At 42.7% G+C, this 18,732-nt stretch overlaps 1 protein-coding gene across 1 annotated transcript in view; it reads left to right on the forward strand.

The window, feature by feature from the left end:
• The window catches only part of cacna1ab (calcium channel, voltage-dependent, P/Q type, alpha 1A subunit, b), a 115,210-nt gene that overhangs the window by 45,150 nt on the left and 51,328 nt on the right, over nucleotides 1–18,732 (forward strand). Inside the window, exons 4-20 of the mRNA XM_070828502.1 lie at nucleotides 4,467–4,558; nucleotides 4,974–5,126; nucleotides 5,447–5,634; nucleotides 7,297–7,400; nucleotides 7,559–7,674; nucleotides 7,805–7,849; nucleotides 8,295–8,387; nucleotides 8,590–8,784; nucleotides 9,837–9,949; nucleotides 10,839–10,951; nucleotides 11,729–11,860; nucleotides 11,971–12,043; nucleotides 12,993–13,113; nucleotides 13,369–13,436; nucleotides 13,694–13,800; nucleotides 15,915–16,068; nucleotides 18,126–18,718. Of these exons, the coding sequence (XP_070684603.1) occupies nucleotides 4,467–4,558; nucleotides 4,974–5,126; nucleotides 5,447–5,634; nucleotides 7,297–7,400; nucleotides 7,559–7,674; nucleotides 7,805–7,849; nucleotides 8,295–8,387; nucleotides 8,590–8,784; nucleotides 9,837–9,949; nucleotides 10,839–10,951; nucleotides 11,729–11,860; nucleotides 11,971–12,043; nucleotides 12,993–13,113; nucleotides 13,369–13,436; nucleotides 13,694–13,800; nucleotides 15,915–16,068; nucleotides 18,126–18,718 (2,460 nt within the window). The remainder of the gene's footprint in view (nucleotides 1–4,466; nucleotides 4,559–4,973; nucleotides 5,127–5,446; nucleotides 5,635–7,296; nucleotides 7,401–7,558; nucleotides 7,675–7,804; nucleotides 7,850–8,294; nucleotides 8,388–8,589; nucleotides 8,785–9,836; nucleotides 9,950–10,838; nucleotides 10,952–11,728; nucleotides 11,861–11,970; nucleotides 12,044–12,992; nucleotides 13,114–13,368; nucleotides 13,437–13,693; nucleotides 13,801–15,914; nucleotides 16,069–18,125; nucleotides 18,719–18,732) is intronic.

The following is an 18,732-nucleotide window of genomic DNA, read 5'->3' on the forward strand; positions in this document are numbered from 1 at the left end:
GCAACATTTTTTTTTTTCTGTGTTGATATTTTAAGACACTCAACACATCTTTTGGTTCCCGTTAACACGGCTGAGATTTAAGGATGCAAGAAGATCAACTAACAGACCTTTACAAGCAACACAAAGCTACGAGTGTTTAAACAGTAATATTGGAAAAGCAGCGTGCTTACCATTAATATTATAGCATGAATAATTGCCAATATTCTAACAATATCTTTATGCTACACTACCAGTTAATTTTCTTCTCCAAAAATAAATGGTAAAATATTGAAATTACATTTTACATTTTTGAAGATGGGAAACATTTAGAAGGTTTTAGTTGCACCCTGAGGTGTCCTGATATAGAAAATGACTCCACCTCACTTCACCATATAGAATCCCTCATCTCATATCAGTAATCCATCCGTTATTTTTAATCTATTCAGACGTCCTTGCTGTGCATTAATTGATAAGCTTAGTGGCAACACAAGACACGTGAGCACACTGTTAGCATATGATAGCACAGTTTAAGTGTGTGTGTGTGTGTGTGTGTGTGTGTGTAAGGGGGGTGTGTCGCTTTGCAGGTTGATTGTTAGGTGTTTCCCAGCAGTGAGCCCCTCTGTCATCACTGTCCAAACACCTTCTCCCTCCGCAGATAAAACCCTCCCTCTCTTTTTCCCTGGTGTCTCTCTCTCTCTCTCTCTCTCTCTCTCTCTCTCTCTCTCTCTCTCTCTCTCTCTCTCTCTCTCTCTCTCTCTCTCTCTCTCTCTCTCTCTCTCTCTCTCAGCAGTTGAATCTCACACTTTTGACACACAGGACTATCACTCTCTGTTTCCAGCTGCTCACTCTTCCTCTCACTCTCTGTCTCTTGAGGGATCAGAGAGTCATCGGGGACTCTCGTGTCTCCACCGTCTAAGAGTCTGAGGAGGACAGATCTCCCACATCTGTTTACAGGATCCCTGTCATTTAAAGGAATATTATGTAAAGAGGGACATTTTCATCTTCTGACGAGACCCAGGCTAAACCGTGCTAGCTACATCCTCAGTTAGCGTTTGCAGACAATGCTAGTCAACAGTCTTAATGTCAAACAGCCTTCACTAAAGAAACAGCTAAAGTACAATAAAATTACTGATTAGAAACAAGTTAAACCTTTCACAAAAGCTTATTTGGAAATGATTAACTGTAACAGCCTAACCTGCAGAGGAATGCTAATATAATATGTAAAATCCCCCAAATCTTGTGAACTAATGCCATATCAGCAAAATTACATTTTTTCTTTCCCCTGGTATGTAAAGTTTCCAAAGTTTTCTTCAACATTGATACAGTGCTGTTATTGTATCTGTATTTATGGTTTGATACAGACATCTTCAGGTTTCCGATCCTGTGTTGAAAATTGGGCATTGCAAGATTGTGAATGTGTTTGTAAATGCAGTAGTTTTGACTAATGCTCTATTCTTGTCTCTCACTCAATCGTCATGCCTCATCATTCTTTAGGGATTAAAGCAAAGGTCATGATGATACTGAATATTCTTTCTTAGTCTCTTTCTCTTGCCACGTTTTCCTTTTCTGCTCCTCTCTTTTTTTTTTTCTACCTCTCCTTCCTTTTAACTCTTAACTCTGCTCCTCCTTTCCACTGTGGCTGTTCCACTGTTTCCCCTCCACAGCCGGCAGCACAGTCGCTGCTCCCTCTACTGGCCACCTCGGTGCACTGTGGGCAGGCTCAGCCGTTGCCAGGGGTGACTGCATCCTGGAGGTTTGGGTTGTCTGGCAGAAGCGTATGGTTGCCGTCTCACATGGATGAATATTGAAGCTCTGCATTCGCCCCTCAAATGAGATGTACGGGAGGAAGGGGGAAGCGTGAATTGGGACAAAAATGAGCAGAGGAGGGAAAAAGTTAGATTCAGGATGTCAAAACAAAACCCTTTGCTCTTTCGCTCTCATAAATCTAAGTCTCTGAAAGTAAAAATGTATGTGAAGCGTTAATGGTCGGATCAGCATCAGAGTTGTGATATCAGCTCATGTAGATAGGTTCAGATTTAGATTACATATGAGAAATAGATTTTACAGTCACGCCTTTGGTTGTGTACCCTGTTGTGAGCTGTCGTCTACGCCGGGACCGTGTCAGACTGTAATCTATACGTGTGTCCTGTTGGATCTTTAGTGGACCTGAGGCTGTTTTCTTATTTTGCTGATGTCCAGTGTTTTCAGGTCTGCAGCATGGCCTTTAGCCGTGGCAGTTAAAAAGCCATTGAGGGAATGAGGGGCTTGGCTGCCGGTACTGTATCTGTTAATAAATGACCTCTTACTGGAATTAGTAACCAACCTGGAGAGAGAGAGAACAAGGGATGGAAGGAGGAGAGAGAGATGACAAATTAAGATAATTATCTCCACTCATATTCACTGGGCTGACTTGAATCTCTGTTTCTATAGTGTTGCTGTAAGTGGTCAAATCACATTTCTTCTTGTTTTTGTCACTTTTCACGGTTTTAAACCCCTTTTCATGTGGCACTGTCAGGAATATGTGATTTAAAAGACAGCTGTCCTTTCTGTGGGACATATTTTCTAAAATTTTTGTTAAAAAAAGACATCCAAAGCATCCTCGATACTGTTTTTTTTTTATAAGTGTACTTGGAACGTATATATATAGAAAACAATTCTAACTAACAAGCAGATGCACATGTATGTAAAATATAGATAAGTAATAATTAAAGGTTTTTGGGGGGGTGGGAAAAATTACAACCAAATGCCTACTGGGATCTTATTTGTTTTCAGAATACTCTTAGAGCTACAGACTGACTGTGTACTGAATTACTGCAGTCAAACACTAAATATATGTGCAGTGCAATAGCAAATTTTAATAAAAGCCACAACACAAATTTGCCTTGCGTGAGTAAATCTCAGACCTGTGTTCATTTTGTTTGGTCAAACACGTCAAAAGGAATGAGAGGAAAGGATCGTATTTCAGAAATTGCAGCTTGAATATCAAACGGGCCCCCGGACTTCAGCGTTTACACATCTAAATACATTTAACTCACAATTTTAATTGAGGAAATCCCTCTCAGGTTAAAGAGACAATCCTGAAACGAACATCTGCTCATGTCACCTTCATAAAATGTCTTTTAAGTTAAAAGAGCTGCCAACATATTAAACAAACAGCACCTTTAAGGAAAGAAACATCCTTCCAGTGATGTCCGCCCGTGTATCGTGCTCCTCCCCTTCGTTTCTCTCTCTCGCCTCCTCCTCAGAGCATCCCCTCTCTCTACGCCCCCACACTCCCCCCCTCCCTCTCCTGTTGGACAGACCCTGCCTTCCGCCCCCGTACGAGACAGAGCATGGAATTTTCCAACCTGTCTCTGGCTGACTTTACACCAGGGTTTCACATGCACACACACACACATGCACACACACGCCTACACACACTATCGACACCTACAGTGCTGTCACAACAGGAGGTGCGTCTCTGGAGCCAAATCAAAGATGCAGAATGAGGCAGCAGTGGCACGAGATCATCATACCGTTACTGGATCACTCATTTCTGTTAATTGTCCACATTTAGGTTTTAACTGGATGGTAACCTACAATTTCATGCATCACAATCTCATGTGGTGGAGCTGACCACATAGTAGAGCCATTTCTTTTTTTTTTAGTTATAATTATTAGACTTTAGACTTTAGACTTTAGACTTTAGACTTCTTTATTTTATCCCCCATAGGGGGAAATTTTCTTGTTACAGCAGCAACAATATAAACAGGGACAGTGAAAGAAACAAAGCAATAGAAAAGACAAAAAATAGCAAATATAAATATAAATATAAATATAAATATAGATATAAATATATGGATTGTGATGAAATGAAATAAATATTTACACCATAGGATATTTACAGGAATGGAATGGCATGGATGGTAGGCAGTATATTAACATCAGCCAGTGATGCTGGTGTTAAAGAGTCTGATGGCTGATGGGAGAAATGACCTGCGGTAGCGTTCCTTCTTGCAATTATAGCACAACTTTAGATACAGTTGTTGTTCACAAGATTTGGGAGGTTGACAAAGCAACTCCCCCCCGCCAATCGTCCACTCTCTCGCTTCTTCTGGGGCTTTGAATTTGAATTTGCTCAGCTGCCATTGAACTGGAGCAAGTGGGAAAGTTTGACAGGTAGCAAATGATATCAAGCCAATAGCTGAATCTGTCGGGCTGTGTTGATTATTGGTTGGATCATTTTTTTTTATTTAATTTAATTTCCCTCATCTTATTTCTCCCTCCTATGTTGTTCTATCTACTCTGAGCTGTGATGTAATATTACCTGATTTAAGTGAAGTTCCTCTGTTTTTCTTCAGCAGCCAATGTTGGTTAGTAGTTCAGGTATTCTGTGCTGAATGGTGTTGCAGCATTAAATCGAAGGATGCTACAGCAGATTTGATCACGTTGAAAGCCTGTTAAGATGATGTTGCTCTCTGTTTTCTCTTCCTATCTCTGTCTGGCAGTATTTTGTCCTCGGTGGGATCTCAGCTTGACCTGAGGACACTACGAGCCGTCAGGGTGCTCCGGCCACTGAAGCTGGTGTCTGGGATTCCCAGTACGTACTCTGCTTTGTGTTTCTTTGTGTACACGCTTCTCTGTGCTCTAACCACACTAAGTGCAGTCTGTGTCAGATATGGTAAATCATTTGAATCCATTGTATACCACTTTTTGCTTTTTTATAGCTCAAACCACTATATAATGTGTTTGAGTGGAAAACTTGACAAATGCAACAAACCAACACACGTACTCACTAAAACCAGAGTAACAGCAGCAAAGCTTTATAGTGCTCAGAGTCAATAAGGAACTACAGACACTCTGAAGGCTCTGAAGGCTTCAAAACTTTGCCATGGATGGAAATAAGGAACTTAGAATCCCCTCACAGAAACATATAATTGTGTCTCATGAATACAGTCTTTTGTTTGATTATACTACAAGGCTCCGCTGATTGGTTTTTCTCTTTTGTCCTCCAGGCCTGCAGGTGGTGCTCAAGTCCATAATGAAGGCTATGATCCCCCTGCTGCAGATTGGTCTGCTGTTGTTTGTGGCCATCCTCATGTTCGCTATCATTGGCTTGGAGTTCTACATGGGAAAGTTCCACACAACCTGCTTTGACGAAGTCACACGTAAGAAAACAAGAACAGACACGCAGTAGAATAATAGAACCTTTGGGAGGCCAAACATTTGTGGTTCTTAAAATCCTCAAGTTAAGGCTTTATTTCTGGATAGTTTATTCATATTCAAATGCATTTGTTTGCCTTCATGGGATGTTAAATCCCAAAAAGTGTCCACCAATGAAAACCACCATCATTTCTAATGTCAAAATGTCCACTGTGAGAAAGCTCTGTCCCTTCTTCTTCTTCTTTCTGAACAAGTTTGGTTTTGAATCCAAAATTAACTTCTGTTGTGTCACTCTATCTTAACTTGTCCGTCTCTGTTTGATCAGGAGAGGTAGTGGACGAGTTACCGTGTGGCACAGAGTTGCCGTCCCGGTTGTGTCTTAACGGCACAGTGTGCAGAGGTGGCTGGCTTGGACCCAACTACGGCATCACCCAGTTCGACAACATCCTGTTCGCCGTGCTCACCGTCTTCCAGTGCATCACCATGGAGGGATGGACGGACATGCTCTACTACGTAAGTTAGCCTTTCCACCCTCACCCATTATGTCCTTCAGCTACATAGAGCTCACCAGAAATCCTTACACTACATTCGTTTTATTTGGGCTGTACTTAAAAACACACCTCTCTGCCAATGCAGTGGCCCCATTGAAACATATGAGAAGGTGTTTTTGATGCAGTGTTGTTGTTCTTCTCAACACACCCTTGTTCATAGTCTTATTATTATTGCAGATAGGAGTTGTTAGATATCCTTTCCATGCCGACAGAGAATCTGCCGTCATTAACCACTAATCTTCTCACAGCTGAAAACATATCAAGTGCCGTTCTCTCTGTTCTCTGGGATGTGTATTAGGTTTGCATTGTATGTTTCTTAGCACACTGGGGGACTCGCAGGGGGTGGATGGGTGTGGGGGTTGGCGATCGGCTTGAATTTCATGCAGCTAAATGAGGCATAAAGTAGTTTGAGATTTGATTCAAAACACCACGTATTTGTCCAAAAGCCATTTTCCACCCCCCTCTCTCTTTATCATTCTCTGTTTGACTTCCTTTATCCATCTTCTGATCTGTCCTTTTCCTGCCTTCGGAGACGCTCTCCTTTTCTCTCCGCCTCCTTCTCTTCCACTCTCTATTCTGGTCCGTCTCGCTCTATATTTAACATCTTTTCTGATGGATGGAGGCTGACTTCCTCTAACACACACGCAGTCAGGAGGAAACCAATGAAAGTTTAATAGAGAACGGGCTGCTTGCACTGTACCATGCAGTATAAAACCTAACAAATGCACACAGCACTCCAGCAGCAGATAATAATCAGCTAATAGTTCCATTAAGGCGTTACACAGGTCACAGAAACATGATATCCTCCACTAACCTGATTTCTCTGATTGTCAGCTGGGTTTGCTGTGAAAGAAGGAAATGACACAGTGTCGGTCAATTTCGTTGCCGTTGACGGGCGCACCAGGATCCTCAGTGGAGTCAGTGCTGTAACTTAACACTGCACAGGAACGTGTGTCTCTATGTTGTCGTTTCTCTGCACGCAAATACAAGATCTCTGCATCCAGGTCAGACTTTAAGATAGAAAATGGGTCACTCCTGAGCCAGCATAATGCACATACTTCAGCTCTCCTTGGACCTGTGCAGACCCAAGAAAGTTTTGAAAGAGCTGAGATGAAATTCAAACTAAATCGCTAATGATATTTTAGAAAAAAAAACCCAGACACACCACCCACAACTGCAACAGCTTACAATTACATGACAGAATATTTTCAAAATGATTTAGAGGAATGATAGACTGTTAAAGGCACATGCTTTTAGGTGTAGGCTTGTTTGTGTTGTGCACACACAAGTGGTGCAGTTCACATCACGTCGATGGTTTCATGAGAACAACGGCAGTGAAGAAGAAGACGGCTGGCGAGCAAACATGGATGTAATGAATTAGCAATTTAAGATACTTTTTTTTTATTGTCTGAAGAGGAAAGAAAACACATTCAACACATTTGTTAGAGCTCAAAGACGCACGCAATGTTAATTAGTTCAGCAGTACTGTGCATAATACTGGTTGGTATCGGGGATATCTAGAGCTAAAACAATGCAAGAATCACGAACGTACACATTACTACATATCAGATGACCAGTAATAACACGTCTGTCCGTGTGTCTGTCTCTATTTTTTCTCTTGCAGAGTAATGATGTGGAGGGCAGTGCCTGGAACTGGATGTACTACATCCCCCTCATCATCATCGGCTCCTTCTTCATGCTCAACCTGGTGCTGGGTGTACTCTCAGGGTATGTATGGTCTTCTGTGTGGCTCTGGGCACTGATTTAAAATGTCCTGTCTTTTTTTTAATATCATACTACATGCTCCTGTATGCTTTGTATAATTTATATTTTGTGTTTTTGTTTGATTGAAAAGAAAATATAATATAAATAATATGTGCCCACAGTGAATTTGCCAAAGAGAGAGAGCGAGTGGAGAACAGGAGCGAGTTCCTTAAGCTGAGGCGACAGCAGCAGATTGAGAGAGAGCTCAACGGATACCTGGAGTGGATCTGCAAAGCAGGTCAATGCACACTGACAAAACACACTGAGACGCTGGTACACGCTGACACACACTGTTCACTTCCATGCATAGACAAAACCACCTCAATCCTCCTGTAGCACGCTAACTCCTTATTTGTTTTTCTTTCCAGAAGAAGTGATACTGGCAGAGGATGACACCACAGTGAACTTTGATGGTAAATAACCACTTCTTTAGTTGTGTGTTTTTGTATTGTATGCTGTGTGTGAGACAAAGAAAGGGAGTCAGGCTAATGACATTAGTGAAGACAGATCTGTACAGAGAATCAGCCATTCGCTGTGACAGCTTGTACCACGTAGAGGATATCAGATCGGTACAGATATTTAATGATGGATGTCTCGTCTTTTGTTCCCGCTGAATAAATAAAGATACTAAACACTGCCAAAACATTTTAATCCAACTGTTATGTATGACAATATATGACTAAGCAACTTCAGCATCGCTCAGCTAAATGTGTAAATGTCTGTTTTAGCACAATACACCTACAAGTGACAGACTGTGGGAGACTGTGGGAGAGGATGAGACAGTAACATGTGAGAGATGGACGGATGAAGACTCAGTCTTTTTCCTTTTTTCTTTTTTTTTTTTCTCTCTCATGCCAGGCTCGAGGCGAAGGCCAACCATCAAAACCAAAAACAACAAGACGGAGCTGCTGAACCCCGAGGAAGGAGAGGACAACATGGGAGATGCAGTAGGTAAGTAAAACAGCAGGGGTGGTTCAGTTTCGTTTCAGGTTTCTGTTCTTTTCCAGGCAAACTGCACCTCTGTGGTTTGTTAAATATGGGAACGTCTGCAGCAAGAAATAACAAAATGCGAGGTGGTTGGATGGTGTTGGTCAAAAAAAAGAATATAATCAGTCAAACTCAACTCTTGACTGTCTTGTCCCCCCCCCCGCAGGGTTTGCCCGCTCCAGTATAAAGGGTGGTAAGGACGACAAATACAGTAAGAAGGAGCGACGATTGCGATTCTTCATCCGTAAGATAGTGAAGACGCAGGCCTTCTATTGGACAGTGCTCTGCCTGGTGGGCCTCAACACCATGTGCGTGGCTGCGGTGCATTACAACCAGCCGGAGCTGCTCTCTGACTTCCTCTGTGAGTGAAAACACACACCAAACACTCAACATACACAGACGCACGTCCACACATGCTGCACAAGTATCTCTTTTACCACCTTCAGCAGCCTCGTGGCACCGCGTCCCGTTTTGGCTGCTAACCGTGGAGCAGTTCTGTTGGACTGAAGGCGAATACGAGCGCACCTACATCTGAAGCCACAATATTTTACAGTTGTCTCTCAGAACACTTTTCAGTTTAATCATCACTGCTGTCCACAAACACCTCGTTCCAACCTGAATCATCCTTCGACACCTCAAACTGTTTCCTCCTACACATGCGAACAACGCATTTACAATTTGAACTCCTTAAAATAGCAGAGACATGTTGTGTTTTCTCTACAAACCAGTGCCACAGTCTACTATCGCCCTCTTTTCCTTTTTTGTTTCAGTCATATCTGCTGGGTTATACTCATTCTAGACGGACAAAAGACCGGTGACACTGTTGTCTTTGATTTTACTGGAAAAATCCAGGAAATCCAGCGTGAGCTTTGTAGCAGCAAATAGTTTGGTGTAAAAGTTCAATGACATTCTGCTTGTACATTATTCCTGTATTTGTTTTATTTCTGGATTCAGACTTGCTGCTGCTGACATGACCAAACACACACACACACAGAGACACACACACACTCGGCCCTCACAGGGTAGAGTCAGCTCGTTGTCCCTGGCCAGTGTCCAGTGTCATTAGCATATGAAGCTGTAGCTGCTGATGGAGTCCATTCATCACCAGGCTGTCATACACCGCTGGGCTCACACCACTATTGACTCTCCCACGTTCTCTCCCTTCCTTCTCTTTTGTTTTTTCTCTGTCCTCCCTCACTTTCTCTGTCTTTTTATCTGACTTCTCTACATTTCTGCTCCTCCCTCCTCTTTCCAATCCACTCTTTATCTCTCCATGACCTCACCGTCTTTCATTTTCACCTTCCTCTGTCCCCCATTTAACCCACTCTCCTCATCCCTCCCTCCCTCCTTCCCTCCCTCCCTCCCTCCCTCCCTGCTTTCCTTCTGTCTTTCTTTCTCCTTCCCTCCCTTCAGTCTATGCAGAGTTTATCTTCCTCGGTTTGTTCATGTCTGAGATGCTGATCAAGATGTATGGTCTGGGCATCCAGCCCTACTTCCACTCCTCATTCAACTGCTTCGACTGTGTGGTGAGTGCACACACACACACACACACACACACACACACAGTAACTGAGTGAAAAAACTAATTACACTCACATCTCTCAGGTTTTGATGACAAATCCAACACTCCATTTAATCAACAGATTTGAGAAATAGATTTTTTCGAATGTTGCCCTGCGACAAATGAACAATGAGCAGATTCAGCGTCGCGCTTGTCACCCAAACGTGTGCAATAGCTGTGCATTAATTTGTCATAGTGACATTGTTTCAGAGGCTTATTGTCAGTTTGCTTCATATTATATGCTGACATACAGTTCGTGGTAAAGTGACACCATGAAACGCATGAAATGTTCAGTCAGCCGCCAGCGAGTGAACTCATATGAAAGAATCCACCCTCGGTCCGGCTCCTCTCAGAGACGGCTGCAGGACCTTCTCATGGAAAGTTGTAGAGAACTGGGAGTTTCAAGTGCCTGTGAACAGAGCAGGATAGCACAGATAGCTCAAATAGCTGGTAACAAGTTAGTAAAATACAAAGTTTGTTAGTTTCTAATCAAATGCCTTAAGTCCTTTGTTATTTTTGAAGAGCAGTAGACAAAATATTTAGATTGTTTAGTTTGTAGATACATTTTCTGAAAGCTTAAAATGTAATTGTTAATTTATTCTTTTGTAATCTGTGTCTGGAATTGAATCTACAGCAAAATGCACAGATTTTGTCCTAATAGCAAAAAAAAAATTCCTTGCAATGTCCATAAATCTAGAAACTATTAGATTAACACATGGCTTCACATGCACAGTAGAAACTGATCCAATCAATGGCCCAGGAACATAATGTCAGTCAGAATCTGGCAGCTTTTAACGCCCTGAATGGACGCAACGGGATCTGACTGCATCGCATTTGTATGTGTGCATGTGCAGGTAATCGTGGGCAGTATCTTCGAGGTGGTGTGGGCCACCATCAAACCCGGCACATCCTTTGGGATCAGTGTGTTACGAGCTCTGCGACTGCTCCGCATCTTCAAAGTCACCAAGTAAGTCTCCCTCCGTGAGCCACTCGTAGATCCGGTATGCACGCATGCATGCATGTCTGTCAGCGCACTCAGGCACCAGCGAGACAATGACGAGCATCATGGTGGCAAAACCGAGGCTGTGGTTCTGATATGAAAGAGATTTGGGAGCTTTAATTTGAAAATCCTCTCACTGTTGTAACATCTGAACAGTTCCTGGGTTCTGGCACTTTGACACTTCTGTGACGCTCCCGTCAGAAGAAAGTTTAATTGGATTTGGCTCGCACATATTATTCTGTTTGTTTGTGTGTAACACACTCGCAGGGGTCACCGAGTGAAATCATGAAACTACATTATTGGGCTGATTGCCACCAAGGTTTAAAGACCAGTTCTCTATTTTATATCTATGTTTCTTGATCATGCATCAAAACACTAATGTAAATTCCTTGTGATGTGAAAACTTACTTCTCTTGACCAAACATGATCAGACTCTGCTCTTTGTTGAATTAATGTTGGATTGAAATAATATAATATCTGAATTCTAACATAATATGTTTTAGGATTTGAAGATAATATTTCAGTGTGCTGGACATTGTTTTAAAAATTCAACAATATTGTGTTGTATTGTTGTTGTAAGTGAAAACCAAACTCTAAAAAGGAGTTCAGTCTCCTCATGGTTTCTCTTTCTCCTGTTTTCTTCTCTTCTTTCATTTCTTTTTCACTCTTTCTTTGTTTTCCCTTCATCTCTCCTTCTTCTTCTTCCTCTTTCCTCCTCCTCCTCTTTCTCCTCCTCCTCCTCAGGTACTGGGCTCCCCTCCGAAACCTGGTGGTTTCTCTGCTCAACTCCATGAAGTCCATCGTCAGCTTGCTCTTCCTTCTCTTCCTCTTCATCGTGGTCTTCGCCTTGCTGGGGATGCAGCTGTTTGGAGGACAGTCAGTATCAACGCAACCTCACTTCTTTATCTCTAAAACTAAACTCTGTCTTTCTTTCTGTGCGCGCTTGTCGTCGTGTTTCACTTTCTTCTTTCCTTTCTTCATCTCAGGTTCAACTTTGAAGGCGGGACTCCGTCCACTAACTTTGACACTTTTGCAGCAGCAATCATGACGGTGTTTCAGGTAGGAAGGATTTCATCATTCAGTACTAAAAGAAACTAATTACTGGTATAATGTGGCTTATGATGACCTTTTCCTCTTACTGTTAATTAGTGTAGGCTCATAGGGAGGGACAAAGAGGGACAAACTCTAACTCACACATCAAAGAATATCATTATTTAGTTTTTTTCTGTTTATGTGAATACAACTTGAATTTATTTAGCTAAATAAATTCCACAGTGTGATCGTGGTTGTCTTTTTGCAAAGTGGGTACCTGTGAGTGACTGTCTTTTTCCAATCACAACTGTGAGCACACTCATGCACACTCGTGTGCGTGTTCAGGACAGCTGAAGCCTTTTTGGAGAGTGAAATCGAATGATGCCCATTGTTGTCGTGTCATGAGTTTGTCAGATGATTTGTTCAGTCCTGACTGCATGTTTCTGTGTTCTCTCTGCTCGGAGGGAGAGACGGCGTTTGTGAAGAGCCATTTGTGTTGCTTTATTGTCTCTGAGTGACTCAGAGGCCAGCTCTGTGTGTGTGTGTGTGTGTGTGTGTGTGTGTGTGTGTGTGCACATCAGTGTGTGAGAGGTTTCTTGGGACTTGGGGCATTTTAAAATCAGAATAAATTTTCCTTCCTTCTTACCTCGTCAGTAAAATTTCAGCTCAATTCTACTCAAATCATGTTTTTTTTTTTTTACACATAATTGTTAACATAAGTAGTGCGGCTACATTTATTATTTTATTATTTGTTTGTATAAAATTTTCATATAAAAAAAAGTTAGTCTGCAAATGAATTAAATCTTTTTGAGACTTTTACTCTGATATTATGTTGTCATACATGGAAAAGTAGTTGTGGGACTTGAATGAATTCTACATAAATTCTAATAAAGAGTCCTGAATAGAGTCCATTTAATTTGTGAGATTTAATCCATGATGCTCTTTGTAGTAATAAAATCTCATCCGTTCTCTGCAGATCCTGACAGGAGAGGACTGGAACGTGGTGATGTACGATGGCATCGAATCGCAGGGGGGAGTGAACGACAAAGGAATGGTCTTCTCCATCTTCTTCATCGTCCTCACACTCTTTGGCAACTGTATCCTGCCTGCGCGCTCACATACGCGTACAGATATGTGTGCAAAATGCTTGCATGTAACGATACCGACCAGAAATACTGTCAAAGCCATAATCTTGGCCTGTGACCATGAAACTAGATGATGACTTTTTCCCGTCCATCTGAGCTCCACAAATTTGAAGAGACTTTCTTAATTGTAAGAAGTCTGAGAAACTGTCAGCTTCCTCTCTGGTTTGGCCTTGTATCAATATTTCTCCTTAACTTCTGCCACCTCAGACACTCTGCTTAACGTCTTCTTGGCCATCGCTGTCGACAATCTGGCCAACGCCCAGGAGCTCACCAAGGTACAGGATAAAACCAGGAAAAAAACCATCCTCCCCTTTATTTATTTTAAGAAAAATAAGTAAAAAGTTAGTTTATTGTGACCATTGAAAGGTATCTTCTTATTCTTGTCTTATTAAAAACTATTTGATATCACTGCCTTTTGTTCTTGTTTGCTGTTTTTGTTATTTTCCAAACATATTTATTATTTTATGTGCCAGTAATATTGACATTTAAACCACGATTGAGCGACTTGGATGATTCTCCTCTTCTCCAACAGGACGAGGAGGAGCAGGAGGAAGCGGCCAATCAGAAGACAGCACTGCAGAAGGCTAAGGAAGTGGCAGAAGTCAGCCCGCTGTCAGCAGCCAACCTGTCTATTGCTGCGTGAGTACACACACACACACACACACACACACACACACACACTGCACTGTACCGCCCAAACACACAGTAACATGTGCACACACTCATGAAAAACACGAATACATACATAAACAGACGCACTGTACAGGAACGTACATTTTTACTCTAAAATACATATGCACACACTCTTATAGAAAATTGTTTTACACACACACACACACACACACACACACACACACACACACACACACACACACACACTGGACAAAAGCCTCTCTTACTGAGTCTTTTTGGAAAATTGCAGAGAAAGCGCTGTTTCTGCCTCTAATCTGTCTTTCCTAACATTTATGATTGGCAGGCATTCATGCACACGTGATACACTCACTCTCACACACACACTCACACACACACACACACACACACACACACACACACAAAACACCCACCATCACACTCTCCCCATTCTCATCCTCTAAAACATGATTAAGCGATTGTTCTGAGAGTGAAAGGAACAGATTCAGGGCTTTGTGAAGTGAAGAAGAGCGAGAGGCGGACAGTCTGTAAAATCTGCTCCTGGCAGCAGAAACGCTGACAATAGGACACATCAAAATGATGCTCACAAAATCCCCGCTGCTCCTTTAGAAGTCGCCGGACTCTTCAGCCTTTGATGGCCAGATTAGAAGCTGGTGGTTGTGCGCTGCAGGTGCTGCTCGGCAATTAGACGCTAACTCGTCAATCATTTACCGTAACAGGGGTGAAGAAGATTTCCATTTGTGGAATCTAAATAGTTTTTTTAAGGCTGGATGATGAGCTCATAAACATCCTTTTAATCAACAGAGCACAACATGAGTAAATCAACACGTAGCGCAGCACATTTTTTACATTACGGTATTTTTTACATGTGTTTTTTATGCTGAGGCACCATTTCAATCAGTATTAAACAGTTGATTCAACCATTTTGTGATTTATATTTGTAAAAGCCTTTCAGATGAACAGCTCTGCCACAGTAACACCAAATGGTTGCACTCCTTCCCTCGTTTTTTGACCACAAACTCCTCTGTCAAGTGTTGAGAGTCTGGAACAAGTTGGATTTGTTACTAGTGAAAGATCCATTAACATTTCTCAGTCTCACACTCTTTCTTCTTGGCTTCTTGACAGACTCTGTCCTCAGTCTCCATTAGAGATGCCATCAGACACGTTCCACTCTGTTCTTTTGGGTTTCACGTCCTCACAATACGCGAGCCGTCAGAAAACTCCTGGTGTTAAACTGGGTTTGCTGGATGTTTTTAGGTGCAGACTATCTCTAGCAGATGCCATAAAGATGGATGAACCGGATGCAGGACTCTAACATGGCCGTCAGTCATTTGTATGAAAATTGCATTAGTCAAAAAGGTTTCCTCGCTTCCTGTTTTGCTTCCATTTGTGCGACTCCTTAAAAATCTCTCCCCACTGGCCCTCGCACACAAAAAGAGCTTGTATAGACTCAGAAAAAAGTTTTACAGATTTGAATCCTCCATTTCCTCACACAAAGAGGGATAACTGACCTTGTTTTGTCCGTCAACAGTTTTATAATGGTGGTTTATGGAGAAAACTCTTTTTGGGCTGCAGGGGATTTTTATGACGCAGCGCCACAGTTTAGCCACGGGAACAAAAGCACATCAGGGCTGAGTGGTGCCTCCGAATTCAGCTCTTTTAATACATCTGTGATAGAAACTAACTAGGCTAGCTACATACAAACACCCAAAACAGTCTCTTAAAGTGGCAGGTGGCACAGACCACCAGCTTTTATGAGTCTGTAAAGGTATCGGCCTTAAATATGAAAGAAATCCACTTTACTAGTTGATGATCCTTTACTTACAAACACTCAAACAGTTTTCATCCTTGCTCTTCTTTTCCTCAGATATTTTACAGGGTCTCACATCAGAATTATAGATTGAATATTCTTGTATAGACACATTTGCTTTGTAATTTCCCACAGGGATCTTATGGTTCTGTCCTAAAATCTCTAATTCCTAACCCTTTTTATCTTCCTTTCCCTCTTTGCCATCATCGTCATCGACCTCCTCATTCACCTACCGTCCCTTATTTCCCTTCTAAATCCTCCACCCCTTCACCGACACCCCCCCCCACAACAGTAAGGAGCAGCAGAAGAACCACACCAAGGGCAACAAGTCAGTGTGGGAGCAGAGAACAAGTGAGATCCGCAGACAGAACCTGATGACGAGCCGCGAGGCGCTCTACAACGAGCTGGAGCAGGACGACTGGAAGGTGGGAGGGGAGGGAGAAGAGGTGAGGACCCCCTCTAAAAAAACACATATACACATATATATGCAGTGTTCTCCTGATATATATGGTGAATATCTGTTGTATTGCGTAGAGTGATCTGATTGGTGACTTTAAAGGGACATTACCACCCATGTTCACTTTAAATCATTTCATCATCACCAACTTTCCCAGCCAATGAACAACTCTTGGAAGTCAATTGAATAAGTTATGAATTCAAACACTGAAGTGACCAGATGCACATTTGATATTAATTGTGTCCAGTGACCCCAAGTCCAAGCAAGTGGCCCAAAAATCTATATAATATCGTAGTCTCCAACATTTTAAGGGCAAAATAGATCTAAAAGTGTTTCTCAATTGTTCCCTAAGAGTTGGAGTTTTACCACAATCCTGAGATGAAGTCCTTCCTCACTCCAGAGTATGTAAAGATGATTTTGGTCTGAGATCATTGCAAATAGTACATAAACGTCCATTTAAGATCAGTAGAATTTGAACTTGATCCCCATTATTGTTATAGAAAAGTTTCTCTCTGTAGGTAACAGTCATTGTTTGGCATTTCTCTGCTTTTCTATAAATATATATTAAAAACTGGTTGCCGCTGCTTTCCTATGTTGTCAAAGAGTGATTTAACATCAGCTGGAAATCTCGTCTTTGCTGATCTCCAACTCCTCACATTGCTGCAGCGATGTAGATGTGTCCTCCAGGTCAATGTACCATTGGACATGGATACATCCACATGCATGAGTGATGCCGGATGTGGAGATTTAAAGAGACTTTAAAGTTTTAACTAATAAGGACTGATGTTAAGTTAGTCTTTAATTACATTGGATGTCGACCCATCTGTATGTAATGATTTACAATGAAAACACTGGACTCACATGAGGGCCTGGCCTGCTTTTTATCCCTGCGTATTCTGTGTCATGCTGCACTTCACAGATGTTTTGATTCCAGGGTGTAATGTCCCTTTAAGCCAGTGAAAGAGTGTTGTTATTGCGCTAGCCGCTGCTATATGGGACGGCTTGAAGCTGCGTGCTTGGGAGCAATGCATTATTAAAGTGGGGCATGCAGAGAAATCCAGAGCTGTACCCAAAGAAGGCAGCGGTCTCAAAACTGGAGCGGGTTGAAGTGTAGCACACTTCAAAAAGGAAGATGATCAGGAGTCGACTGGATGTGGCTCGGCAAACTGTGTATTCACAGCTGGAGCTGTTTGCCATTTTGTGGGCTGAAAAGATTCGTGAAAATTTTGATTCCAAAATGTTCCAAAAATGGTGGACTGTTTGCCGAACTGTGTATATCTGTGGCTCGGGGGTGGGAACAGGAGAGGGGGATTGTCCAAATTCTGGGTTTATTCTGGATAAACTGAGTATAAACTGCCTGAATGAAGGTCAAAGCTGGCCTATACTGTGTCCTCCTTGAAGCACACTGCTACTGCAACCTAGAATAACACGTGATGTATGGTTTTGAGTTTAAAGGGCTTCTGCTCCTTGAAAACTGTTACAACCCAGCTATACAGACACAAATATGCATGAAGGTCAATGAGGAAATAAGAACTATTTCCTTCATTGTTGTAGATGCATGTTATTTTTTGTCAAAAATGAGCTTTTCTTTTCCTTTAATTTGTCTTCTTTTGTGTAAACAACCACAGAACATACACTATGTCACGTACATGGTGCGTTCAGTTCTGCATCAAGGCCAAATATTTCCGCCTTTATTTTACTGCTCAACATTTGCCATGCAAATAAGTTCGGTTTTGTGTTCTCAGGTTTTGTGATTAGCTGTCTCTGAAATTTCAGCTGCCACTCCACTTGAATAGAGGTCAAAAGGGTTTCATTTGCATTTTTATATGCTATAAGGAGCACAGATTGAATTTCCTTTTAATTCTATATGTGTTTTGGGTGGCAAGTGAAGCTTTAGAGGCCAATAGCTAAAAACCAGGACAAATGAAACCAAAACTGTCATGCATGGCTAGATGACACTTGGGGTAAGTAGGAAGATGCTGTATGTCTGTTAAAATGTATCTTGCACCCACTGATCCCATCTGCTACCCCATTACCTCAACCCAGGTGTCCTACCCACGGAAAGCACGTGGTGATATGAAGACCCACCTGGACCGGCCACTGGTAGTCAACCCGCAGGACAACCGCAACAACAACACCAACAAGACCCAGCCCGGCGAGCTGCCTCTGGACCAGGAGTACCGGCGCCAGGACATCTACCACTACCGTCGAGCCACCCACTACTACCACCACCACCACCATCATCAAAAAGCCAATGGGCCGGACGGCGGAGAGACAGGCCAGCCAGCGGAGACCCGCATGGAGCACGGCTTCAGCTGCACGTCTCTGGGCAACGTGGAGGGCCAGCCGGGGGAGGGGAGGCACAACCACAGGAGCCACCGGGGCCACCGGCACAGAAACCGAGAGGGCAGAGAGGCCCGGAGCGCGTCCCCCCACCAGAGCGAAGGGGGAGACGGGAACAATGAGCACAGGAGGTCCAGGCAGCACCGCAGGGCCGCCAAGGAGGGGGAGGAAGGCAGGAGGCATAGATCCAGGGGGACAGAGGGAGAGGTCGAGAAAGGCGAGGAAGGGGAGGCGCGGAAGACGAGACGGCATCGTCACGGCAACCAGGAGAGGAGCAGAGGGCATCGCACCAGAAAGTGAGTGAAGGAAG

This window comes from Pempheris klunzingeri, chromosome 3 (genome assembly GCF_042242105.1).
Source record: "Pempheris klunzingeri isolate RE-2024b chromosome 3, fPemKlu1.hap1, whole genome shotgun sequence".
Taxonomy (NCBI): domain Eukaryota; kingdom Metazoa; phylum Chordata; class Actinopteri; order Acropomatiformes; family Pempheridae; genus Pempheris; species Pempheris klunzingeri.